Source organism: Alexandromys fortis, unplaced genomic scaffold (assembly GCF_014885135.2).
Source record: "Alexandromys fortis isolate MF-2015 unplaced genomic scaffold, M_Fortis_MF-2015_v1.1 scaffold_70, whole genome shotgun sequence".
NCBI classification, from domain to species: Eukaryota; Metazoa; Chordata; class Mammalia; order Rodentia; family Cricetidae; genus Alexandromys; species Alexandromys fortis.
In genome coordinates, this window is record NW_026067955.1 from 2,896,890 (window position 1) to 2,909,330 (window position 12,441).

Below are 12,441 nucleotides of genomic sequence, written 5' to 3' on the forward strand. Positions count from 1 at the left end.
GGATACTAGGCTTCACACTCTGACATGACTGGCTTATTGACACAGAGGGAAAGGGGGAGAGCCCTTGTCAGACTAACCACCTTTGATAAATAAAATATTTCTCACAATTGGAAATAATGAAAAGTGGCTGATGATATTTTATCATATATAAGTATGTGTGTATGTATGTATATATATATAGTTTTCCCCTTCTCTTTAGCACTTGCTGGAGGTAAATTCTTTGAAGCATCTGACAAGACTCACCCTACAGGATCGGATTACCAAATCCCTTCTTCATCTGCACAAGAAGAAGAAACCTCCCAGTATCAGCGCCCAGTTTCAGGTAATTACTTTTTCTACTCATGCTAAATACAATCTGTTTCTTAAAGGTTGTTGTTGAAGGATCAAAGTAAGCTGAAGATCACTGATGTGATTCATTGCCTATGAAGCCATAAATTAAGAGTACTTTTATTAGAAAAGGAGTTGGGTTGTATATCCAAGAATCAGAGGTTTTTCTTTAATAAAATAGAAAGTGAAGGATACATTTAATCCTAAGCAAGAAAAAGGAAGAAAAATTACAAAGATAAATAGAAGTCTGTGAAGCTATAAACAAGAGGGTCTGGAGAGAAGGTTTTAAGTGCAAATGTGCTTGCAGAGGATTTTAGTTGGGTTGCCAGCACCAATATGAGGGGTGCCTCACAACCACCCCAGCTTCACCTCCAGAGAATCTGATGCTTCGGGCCTTTGTGGGCCTCAGGACTCTAGTACACACACACACACACACACACACACACACACACACACACACACACACACACCTAAAAATACAATAAATCTTTAAAAAAAATTCTTAAAAAGAAAACCTGAAGACTATTGAAGGAGATTAATTAAAACAAAAGCTCTGGTTCTTTGAGCAGATCAAAAACTGATACTCCTCTATCCAGACTATATATATATATCCAAGTGTAGAAGAGAGAATATCACTACATACTTTACAAACATTAAAATTCATTTAAGATAGTGGCTCTTTTCGATTTCTAAAACTGACAAGAATGTTAAGAATATCAAGGCAGGGCATGGTGACATATGTCTGTAATCACAGTACTCAGAAGGCTGACATAGGAACATCACAAGTTAAAGGTCAGCCTGAGCTACATAGTTTGTCATAAGCCAACCTTGAACAAATATCAAGGTCCTATCTCAAAACAAACATGAAAAAGAAAAGAAAAAAAGCAAGACTACCTTGCTTTTATTTTTAAAAAATGCATTTGAATATTGTTACTTAATGAAATATGAAGAATATTGAAAAATCATTTTCTATTTAGAGTATTCTAAAATGCATCTGCAATAATGACTATTGCCAGGTCCTCAGCTTTAAGATTAAATTTAAACTGCATTCCTCATCCTCAGCAAATTCTTGATTTAACCAGAATGGGAATGTACATAATTTCCTTTTCAGAAACAAACCCTGTATGTATAGAAGGTTGTTTCCATATTTTGCCACACTTGTTTATATTTATAAGTCACTTGTCAACTCCTAAGTAAAAGCATACTAATGACACTACTTTTTTGCAGGCCTCCTTAAGCAAGCTGATGGAGACACTTGATCAAGCAGAACCATATTTTGTAAAATGTATTCGCTCCAATGCTGAAAAGGTAAAAGTATTCTGTATAAGACTCAGGTTACTACATAACAAGAGCTCAAATTACATTAAAAGGGAATAGAGAGGAATTATGCATAGTTTTTATATGGAAATTTATATTTCATAAATATTATTTATAGCTAGTCTTTTAATTTCCATATTACCCGTCTGTAAGGTGTTTGTGGATTTGATTCAACATGTACTAGAATCTCCGGGATAAGTATTAACAGCCCTTGAAATTCCATTAGAAGAAAAAAATTTTTTTCTCTGAAAATTGTATTACTATTAATAATAGTTAACTTCTTCTGTTTAGATAGTCTTTAAAAATTATTTAGCATTTTCATGGTTAGAAATTTTTACCCTTAACCTTTTCTATTTCAATGCCCTTATTTATAGTTTGTTGAAATAAAATGTGTAGATATGTTTGTCAGTCTGGATACTCAAAAGTCAGCTGTACTTTTAACACAAATCTGAATTTGGAGATCTATTAACTTTTTTCTTTCTTTGTTTTAGCTACCCTTAAGATTCAATGATACTTTGGTACTAAGACAGCTTCGGTACACTGGAATGCTGGAGACAGTTCGAATTCGTCAGTCAGGATATAGCTCCAAGTATTCTTTCCAGGTTATATACTTTATATTTAAATATATATACATGTATATTCATATCAAGTGAATTTGTACCACAAATTCCAATTGTTCTTTTTTTTTTTTTTAACGGGAAGGTTTTTTTTTTTTTTAATTTTATTTTATATGCATTGGCGTTTTGCCATGGGGGTCAGGCCCCTAGAACTAGAGTTACAGACAGTTGTGAGCTGCCTTGTGGGTGCTGGAATTGAACCTGGGTCCTTTGGAAGAGCAATCAGTGCTCTTAACCACTGAGCCATCTCTCCAACCCCCAATTGTTCTTAATAAAAAAATCCAGAATCACATATTAGTGGGTGAAAGCTGAGAGATCAGAGAAGCAGTGCAGCTAGCCACTAGAGAGACCTTTTACCTCTACCAAATCCTCAGACCAAAAGAGCAATCTTGACCTCAGACTGCCTCCTTAGACTGCATCCTCAGACCGTAGCTGTTGCCACAAACCTCAGACTGCACTGAGCTATTGTCTCCTCCCACTTTATAGTTCTCTCTCCACCCAATCATATCCCTTCCTATCTCCAACCCCTTTAATGCTGGGATTAATGGCATGTGACTCCCATGTACTGCGATCAAAGGTGTGAGCCACCATTACCTGGCTCTTTGAGGTTGAAGCGGTCTAGTATAGCCCAGAGATCTATCTGGCTCTGTCTCCCAAGTTCTGGGATTAAAAGTGTGTACCACCACTCGTTGGCCTCTAGTGGTTTAGCTCTATACTCTGATCTTCAGGCAAGCTTTATTTGCAAAAACACAAAATATTAATTAAACAAATTATTTCTACATATTTTACTTATTATATACCTGTGTAACAGCCCTGGCTGTTCTGAAACTTGTTTTGTAGACCACATTCTCTCAGAGATTCACCTGCTTCTGCCGTATGAGTGCTGGGATTAAAGGTATGAGCCACTATGCCTGGCTCATTTTTTAATTTTACCATTTTTAAACAAAGTTGAAAAAGCGTTAAGAGAATACTCATTTTTTAAAATATTTATTTATTTATTATACAATATTATGTCAGTGTATATGCCTGCAGGCCAGAAGAGGGCACCAGACCCCATTACAGATGGTTGTGAGCCATCATGTGGTTGCTGGGAATTGAACTCAGGACCTTTGGAAGAGCAGGCAATGCTCCTAACCTCTGAGCCATCTCTCCAGCCCGAGAATACTCATTTTTTGGAAGTGCAGCAGTCTTTTTGAGTATATGCTGTGATACAGTATTTGACTATTCCTATTTGTCTATTCTCATTTGATAAAAATGTTTGCTAAACCAGGTGATACACTTGGGAGGCAGAGGCAAGTGGATCTCTGTGAGTTCAAGGCCAGCCTGGTCTACAAGAGCTAGTTCCAGGGCAGGCTCCAAAACTAGAGGAAATCCTGTCCAAAAAAATGTTTGCTGATGCTAAATTTGACTATAATTTAGCAATTTCCACACTGATTTTTTTTTCAGTAATTAAAATAATTCAGTCAGAATGATCTTGTCTAATGAAAAGGTTCCATTTGGTTTTTCCTTTAATTTTCTTAGACTTCTTACATGGAAAGCTTCTAGAATGTTACTCAGCAATCATTATCAGATATACTGCTATGTGTGTAAAAATTATACTGGAACCTTTCAGGAACTAAGCAGGTTTTTTTTTTTGTTATTTATTTATTTATTTATTTTTTGCTTTTCGAGACAGGGTTTCTCTGTAGCTTTTTGGCTCCTGTCCTGGAACTAGCTCTTGTAGACCAGGCTGGCCTTGAACTCACAGAGATCCACCTGCCTCTGCCTCCCAAAGGAAAGGCGTGCGCCACCATCACCTGGCAACTAAGCAGTTTTTGTTGTATGGAAAGAGAAAACTTGATTCTCATTTGTATGTTCCAAAAGCTGCTTTATTTCCTTTCCTTTCTTGCTGGATTTCAGGTTCTTGATAAATGACTTTTATTTGGTCTTTGATATGGCTTTCTCAAAAAGAATAATTAACTTCTACCCTTTTTTTATTTTTTTCCTTTTTTAAATTTAGTTTTCATTTGATAACATGATTCAGACTCAGTATCTTTCCTCTTACTGTGTTTTGAAACTATATTTTTAAGAGATACTTTTTTATTTTATGTTTACGATTGTTTTACTTGCATGTGTATCTATGTGCCATGTGAGTACAGTGTCTTTGGAGGCCTAAAGCAGGTATTGTATTCCCCTGAATGAATTACAAATGGCTGTTAGCAGGCATGCGGACACTTGGAATCTAGCCTAAACCTTTGGAAGAGCTTTCAGTGCTGAGCCATGTCTTCTGCACCTCCTATTTAAAATAAAGTAACAAATAGTTTCTTTTGTTTCATCCTACTTTTTTATTAATAAATTTTTTCTTTGACAATTTCATACATGTATATAATAAATTCTTGTTACTCTCATACCCATTCTCATTATTTTTCTACCCCTACCAGTTTGCTACCTTCCACTTTTAAAAGAATGAGAAAGGCCAAGCGGTGGTGGTGCACACCTTTAATCCCAGCACTCAGGAGGCAGAGGCAGGCGGATCTCTGTGAGTTTGAAGCCAGCCTGGTCTACAAGAGCTAGTTCCAGGACAGGCTTCAATGCTACAGAGAAATCCTGTCTTGAAAAACAAAAAAAAAAAAAAAAAAGGGGGGGGGGGGGGGCATGCCCTAGAGTACCTTCACTCATGTAGCCCCTGCCCTCTTCCAGTGTATTCTGATCTTTTCCACTGCCTTGCTTTAAGGAATTTTTTATTCATTATTTATTAAAAGACTGAGAAACCCCTTTTTGTTTAGGGTTTAAAATTCATCTAGTTCTTTTGTGATTTGATACCAATTTCTTTTCACTTTTTAGGATTTTGTGAGTCACTTTCATGTACTTCTTCCCCGAAATATTATCCCTTCTAAATTTAACATTCAAGATTTCTTCAGGAAAATAAATATTAATCCTGATAATTACCAAGTTGGAAAAACGATGGTAAGTATATAGAGCCTTAGTCAAAATTGAGTGCATTTTGTATTTTCATAATACCTTCTTTGTCATGAGTTTTATGAAAAGATAGTATGTTATCAAATATTACAAGCAAACTGATTAAGCTAGGTGGCTTTAAATTTATGCTTTTATTTATTTGTGTGTATATGTATGTGTATGGGCACAGATGTGCCAAGGCATGAGTGTGGAGGTCAGGGGAAAACTTGTGAACTTGATTCTCTCCCTTTACCATGTGGATCCCAGCGATGCATCTTAAGTTGTCAGGCTTAGTGGTAAGTACTTTTACCCACTATGCTATCTTGTTGGCCCCAAAATTTTATTTATTATTATTATTGTTGTTACTGTATTTGTATATGAGCAATGTATGAATGCTAGCGCATCCATGCAAGACAGTTTTCAAGAGTCTGTCCTCCTTTTGTCTTAGGTTTGTAAGACAAAACTCAGGTTCTTATGCTTACATACCAAGCACTTTTACCCAGCAAACCCTCTTAAATGACCATAGGGCCTTCTCTTTTTTAATGACTGTAGTAAAGGTGCTTGCCATCATGTCTGATGACCTGAGTTTAATCTCAGAACCCATGTGGTAGGTAGAAGAGAACTGACTTCTACAATTGTTACCTGACCTACCCACCCCCACGACCTAAAATAAAATGTTGTAATCAGTACTAATCATAGAATTCCTGGTCAATGTTCTATTTCTAATTACAACTTCAGCTGTAATTCAAACCATCTCTGAATAAGATATTCTACTGTAATAACCAATTTAGCTTGTCTACAGTAACATTATTCTGATTCTTCTACTGCCCTTTTCAGCTATTTGTTACCTTTTATTTATATTCCTTCATTTTGTTCCTTCTAGGAACTCTCTGTAGGTAGCTTGGTCTACAGAGCAAGTTCTAGGACAGTCAAAATTACATAGAGATACCCTGTCTCAAAAAACAGGGGGGAAAAAGATGATTTCGTATCTCAGCCCATTTCTCCATTCCTGATTCCATTTTGTTTCTGATCCATAGCTCTTTTCCTCTGTGTCATTTAAATACTTTCTTTTTATTGACTTCATGTCAATTATTTTTCCAATAGACTCCTTATTAAGTTTATATTATCTTCCTCACACACACTGTCTGATCCCCCATATTGTCTTGGAAATAGTACTACATGCCTGTAGTCCCAGTACTAGAAAGCAGTGCTAGAAGACTCATTCAAGACTGTTCTCAGCTACATAGAAGTTTAGGGCAGCCTGGGCTACATGAGCATCTGTCACAAACACACAAGCAAACAAAATCCACTTCCATATTGTAGCTTCATAATATTTAACAGTACTTTTTTTTAAACATCAAATGGTTTACTGATATATAAAGCATATATATATATATATTATATGATGCTTTAAGGGCAGACTACACGATACTGGACAATCAGTTATGTTAACAGTACTTTTTGAAGACTAATTCAGTTATTCATTGTCTCATGTGCTTTAGTTTTTCTAACTAGCTAGAAACTTTTAGTTTTTCCAGTCCTTTTATTGCTCAGGTAAGATCTTCTGTCTCCATCCCATAGTAGTTTAATCTTTAACTCTTGATATATTTGTCCACTCCTAAAGATGAACCATAAGTTCTATTTCAAAGAGATATGTCTATTTTATACTTACTTTTGACTCTGGGAATGAAGAAACTTTTAGTGCACTTTAGATGTCAAATAGATGGTTACTGTTGGTTTCTTCAGGTTGTACTCACTTTTTAAGATCGGCGGTTATCAGTTTTTCCCCATTCCAAAATTTTTTAAAAATTGTGACATATTGACTAGTGGTATACTGATCTTTTACAGCAATGACTTTTCCAGATGAGAAGCAGTAATGTAGCAGAGGTTTGACAATAGAAATTTGGTACATTTTCAAATTTTTCCCATCTCCTCTCTCATGTACTCATATCTTTTTTCAGTTTGCAAAATGATTACTTTAGTTCAGGTGATAGAACTATTTTTGGTTTTCTGAGACAGGGTTTCTGTGTGTAGTCCTGGCCATCCTGGAACTAGCGCTTGTCAACCAGGCTGGCCTTGAACTCACAGAGATCCGCCTGTCTCTGCCTTTCTAGTGCTATGATTAAAGGCCTGCACCACCCCAGCCCAGTGTGAGAGAACTATTTATCAGTACTTTATTTGCATGTCTGCCATTATATATGTCCTTTTCTGAAAGAGTAGCTTACCCCAGAAACAATAATTCATGAATAGTGTTCATTTCTTCTTAAGCTTTGTCCCTTGTCTTTCTTCCTTCTCATAGGTTTTCCTAAAGGAGCATGAACGACAGCACTTACAAGATCTGCTTCACCAGGAAGTGCTTCGGAGAATTGTACTATTGCAGCGGTGGTTTAGGGTCTTGCTCTCTAGGCAACAGTTCCTCCATTTGAGACAGGCATCTGTTATTATCCAGGTGGGATGAGACTAGGATTCTTTGTGTAAGAGTGAGTTTGGACTTCATTTAGTAACCAGAACCATTTTACTGTGAAACATTGAAGTAATAATGAAACTTCAGAGACAAGAATGAATTATAATCATTTCTTAAATACGTGTGACACCCAAAAGATTACCTTGAATGTAACAGCAGGTAATATCTTGGGATTTAAAGGCCAGCCTGCCAGCTTGTCTACATAGAATTCCAGAACAGTCAGAGCTACAATAGAGAGACCCTGTCAAAAATGAATGAATGAATGAATGGATGGATGGATGGATGGATGGATAAATGAATGAATGAGAAAATAGAACTGACTAATTAATCTGTAGAACCTGAAAACATCTAAAAAAAATTTAAATTGTATAATTAACCTCAGCTAGGTTATATTGTTTAAAATAGCTGTGGTGGGGCTGTTTTCAAGACAGGGTTTCTCTATGTAGTTTTAGAGCCAGTTCTAGAACTCACTCTGTAGATCAGGCTGGCCTCAAATTTAAAATAGCTGCTGTTGGTAAGCAAAAAAGGTTTTTTATTTATTTTCTAAAAACCAAGTTTTACTTATTAGCTTACATTTGCAGTATTCTTGGATAGTGGCCTTACCTGAAGTTTTTTATTTTACCACTACTATATGAAATTTTTTTACCCTTGATGAATTTTCTCAGAGGCCATTCTACTCTCCTAGTTTCTTGTTGTCATCAATTTTAATAGCATTGATTTAGTGCTTAGCATAAAGGGCCTCCATCAGCTTGGCATATATAGGCTCATAGTTGGGTGAAAGTCCACAAAGATGGGCATGACACTTAGTTAAGGCTTTGGCAACTTTGTGAATCCCATCTTTTAAGTCATTGTGGTCTTAGAAGAGGTGAGCTTCAACACCTCTTGTAAAGCAGTATCCATTTTCATTACACCTGCAGCAGCAGTGCCTTCTGTGGGCACAGCAACAGCTTGCAGGTCTGAGACCAAACTCAGACCAACCAGAACATCAACACAACTCAGTGGCAGCATAGAAAGAGTTAACATTATTATAATAATATTGTTATTATTAACCACCAACAAGTTAGTTGCTTATATGCTTAAAGTGCTAATGACATAGAAATTTAGCCTTTTTTACCTATCGTATGAAACAAGTGATAACTTGACAGACATTTCTCATTTCCCTTAGCGTTTCTGGAGGAATTACCTAAATCAGAAGCATGTCAGAAATGCGACTGTGAAGAAAGATGCTTTGATTATGGCTAGTGCAGCGTCCCTTCTCCAAGCTTCCTGGCGTGCTCACTTAGAGAGACAGCGATACTTGGAGTTACGAGCTGCAGCTGTCATTATCCAGCAGAGGTGGAGGGAACTGTGTAGATGCCGACACAGGGCTGCTACCTGTATACAGGCAAGGTGGAGGAGCTACAGGCAAAGTAAGAAGTACAAAGAACAAAGGAACAAAATTATCCTTTTACAGTCAACATATAGAGGATTCAGAGCAAGACAAAGGTAATCTATGTTAATGAAGCAGTTGGTTCTTCTGTTTTTATAGGTCCTTTATTTAAACCTTTGCTTTAATACTTTCATTATTACCTATGTTTTTTATCACTAGACTGTGATAAATTTCTACCAGTTCTTACCTGCAATGTCTGGGCTATAGCAGAAGTTAAATAAATGTTCATTGAATTAAATCAAGTTGGGAACCTCCATGACCTATGGTTATAACTGCTAAGAAAAAAACCTTGTACATATGGTTTAATCTTACAAATTTGGAAATATTCAACTCCCCTTTTTTTTGACCTTGGGAACATTGATCTCTATTGTACTATATTAAAGTCACACTATTGATGGATCTTTAGTTCAGTTAACATTTTGTTGAGGCTATCCAGATAGGAATTACTCATAAAGAAGAGGATAATTCAACCTAGTATAGTCAAGTTAGTTTTTGCAGGTGAATATAGTGGTACATTCTAGTCCTAGCTAAATAGGGGACTGAAGCAGAAAGATTACATTGAGCCTGCAGTTTAAGGTCAACTTTGAACATAATTAAGGATAGCAGGGTTCCATCTATTAAGAAATTATAGTAAATTAAATTCTCTAATCTACTTTGTCTATTTTTGTATAGATATAAAGCTTTAAAAGAGCAAAGGCTGAAAGAAACAAAACTAGAGCATGGATTGGTGCATATCAAGGCATGTGGAACTCTAGAAATTCAGGGTTCAGACCCTTCTGAGTGGGAGGATCGTTCTTTTGACAACAGAGTGAAAGCCATAGAGGACTGTAAATCTGTGATAGAGAGGAATCGAATTAGCCGTGAAAGTTCCATGGATTTCTCAAAGGAGTCTCCAGACAAGCAGCATGAGAGAGGCAGAAGCCAAAGTGGTACGGACTTGCAGGAAGAAGTGATTGTAAGACAGAGACCCAAGTCCTTGGAGGATCTCCATCAGAAAAAAGTAGGTCGAGCTAAAAGGGAAAGTCGGAGAATGAGAGAATTAGAGCAAGCTATATTTAGCTTAGAATTGCTGAAAGTTCGCTCTCTTGGTGGTGTGTCTCCTTCAGAGGAACGTAGATGGTCTTCAGAACTGGCTCCTGAAGGCCTGCAGTCTCCACAGGGTACACCTGATAGTGAGAGTTCACAAGGAAGCTTAGAACTTCTGACTTGTGAGGAGAGCCAACAGAGCAAACCAGAGTCCCTCATTTTAGACGAGGGAGAATTGAAGATTTCATCACCCAATATATCTGCTAATCCAAAATTCCATTCACAAGACAATGTCCTCAGTGCCTCAAGGGACACTAGCTCCATATTGACTAGAAAAGGAGCATCTTGTGACTCAGAGCATTTGAAGAATGGGACTGCTAAGGAAAAGCTGGTCTGTTCTGAACCTATCTCCTGTAAACCCCAGCTGAGAGACTCTTTTGTTTCAAGTAGTCTACCTACATTTTTTTATATTCCCCATCAAGAACCTCTAAAAACAAGTTCCCAACCAGACACAAGTATCCAAAGAAACAAACTGCTGGAAAGAGAAGCCACTTTGAATACAGCTATTACTTTAGATATCAACAGGGAAGCCAGGAAGTGTCAGTTCTCAGGAGATCAAGTGATTCCTTTGAATACAGATGCTTCGTGTACTGTGCTTAAGAAGTTGGAAAAGCTGAATACTGAAAAGGAGAAAAGGCAAAAGCAGTTACAGCAGCAGAATGAAAAAGAAATGATGGAACAGATTCGTCAACAGACAGATATTTTAGAGAAGGAACGTAAAGCCTTCAAGACAGTTGAACAGGCACGCACTGAGGAATCTCTCTTGGCACCATCTTTTTATCAGCCAAGACAAAGAGTAGAGAGGCCATCTTCTCTGCATATCCAAAATACCCCAAGTGAGGGAGAAGCTGGTGTACTAGGTTCCCCATCAGCCGTCACTAAAAGAGATACAGCTCTTGCCACAAAAGATAGTTCCTCCATTCATTTACCTCCGAAAGACCGACCTGTCACCCTCTTCTTTGAAAGAAAAGGAAGCCCATGCCAATCAAAGACTGCCAGGGAATTATCCAAGACAGAAAGAATAGGCACCCAACATGTTGCCTGTAAACTCTCTAATAACCGCATTACAGAAAGAGAACACTTTAGGTCAACTCACTCTTATGGCCACAGACCTGATGACCCTTCCAGAGGGGGAAATTCAAGAGCCATTTTCTTCACACCAAAAGACAATATGATTATTCCACTGTAAGTAAAATTTGTATTTTATATGTTAAGTAGGAAGTTTCCTAGGGTAGTTAGTTGAAGCGCTTTGTGTGTTCCATTCTTGTCTATATGCATGCTACACTATCTAATCTGTGATTTTTCTCTGTGTAAAGTATGAGTAGTTATAGCCTAGGAATCTTTGAGTGTAGATAGCACATTTCTTTTTATTCTTCCTCATTAATTGAAAAGCATTTGCAAAGGACAATATGGTGCTTGTCAATGTTCCAGGCATTCAGCATGTGCTGGTCAATGTAGAGCTATGAAGTGGAGTGATTCAATCTGGCTGTTTTCAAGACTTTTCAGAACATGTTTTGTCACAGCTATTGGCCCTATTTATGGTCTTCATTAATACCTTTTATCATAAAATTTAAGTGTATGATATAGTAATATTAGTTGTATAAAAGTTGTTATCAACAGGTCTTTTTCATCTTTAGTACTAAAACTCACTCACTAAACAGCTTTTTCCCCAGGTGCTGGCTGCTATCTTCTATTTATAGGGTTTGTGCTGGGATTAAAAGCACGTGCCACCACCATCCAGCTATTAGAGGTTTTTTTGTTTTGTTTTGTTTTTCTGTATTTTTGAAACAGTATCTTACCCTCTAGCCCACACTGGCCTGGAACTCACTATGTGGACCAGGCTGATCTTAAACTCACAGAAATCTGCCTGCCACCTGGGATTGCTAAAGCCATGCGCCACTATGCCCAAATCTGTCTTATATTTCTGAGGGTCAGACTGCTTTAGGCATCTATTTTAAGTGGGAATTCTTTATTTTATAATTTAGGTGTTTCCTTTAAGTGATGATAACCACAAGGAAAGAATTTTAACTCATGGCAGACATGAAGAACTGTTTTCTGACTTAGGGTTTTTATTATTTTTTTGGTGTTATTTTTGTTTTGTTTTGTTTTGTTTAATTCTGATGCTTGGAATCAAACCTGGAGCATCATACATCCTTATTAAGCTTCAGACTTAACACAGCTAGTACTCACTAAATCATCTCCCCAGTCCAAGATAACTTTTTTTTTTTTTTTTTTTTGGTTTTTCAAGGCAGAGGTTCTCGGTA

General features: G+C 37.0%; 1 protein-coding gene across 4 annotated transcripts in view; it reads left to right on the plus strand.

The window, feature by feature from the left end:
• Nucleotides 1–12,441, plus strand: part of Myo9a (myosin IXA) — a 202,770-nt gene that overhangs the window by 125,846 nt on the left and 64,483 nt on the right. For all 4 annotated transcript variants that reach the window (XM_050151883.1, XM_050151881.1, XM_050151882.1 and 1 more), the window contains 7 exons: nucleotides 200–322; nucleotides 1,555–1,635; nucleotides 2,136–2,246; nucleotides 5,085–5,207; nucleotides 7,498–7,647; nucleotides 8,828–9,147; nucleotides 9,764–11,362. In XM_050151883.1, coding sequence (XP_050007840.1) covers nucleotides 200–322; nucleotides 1,555–1,635; nucleotides 2,136–2,246; nucleotides 5,085–5,207; nucleotides 7,498–7,647; nucleotides 8,828–9,147; nucleotides 9,764–11,362 — 2,507 coding nt within the window. The remainder of the gene's footprint in view (nucleotides 1–199; nucleotides 323–1,554; nucleotides 1,636–2,135; nucleotides 2,247–5,084; nucleotides 5,208–7,497; nucleotides 7,648–8,827; nucleotides 9,148–9,763; nucleotides 11,363–12,441) is intronic.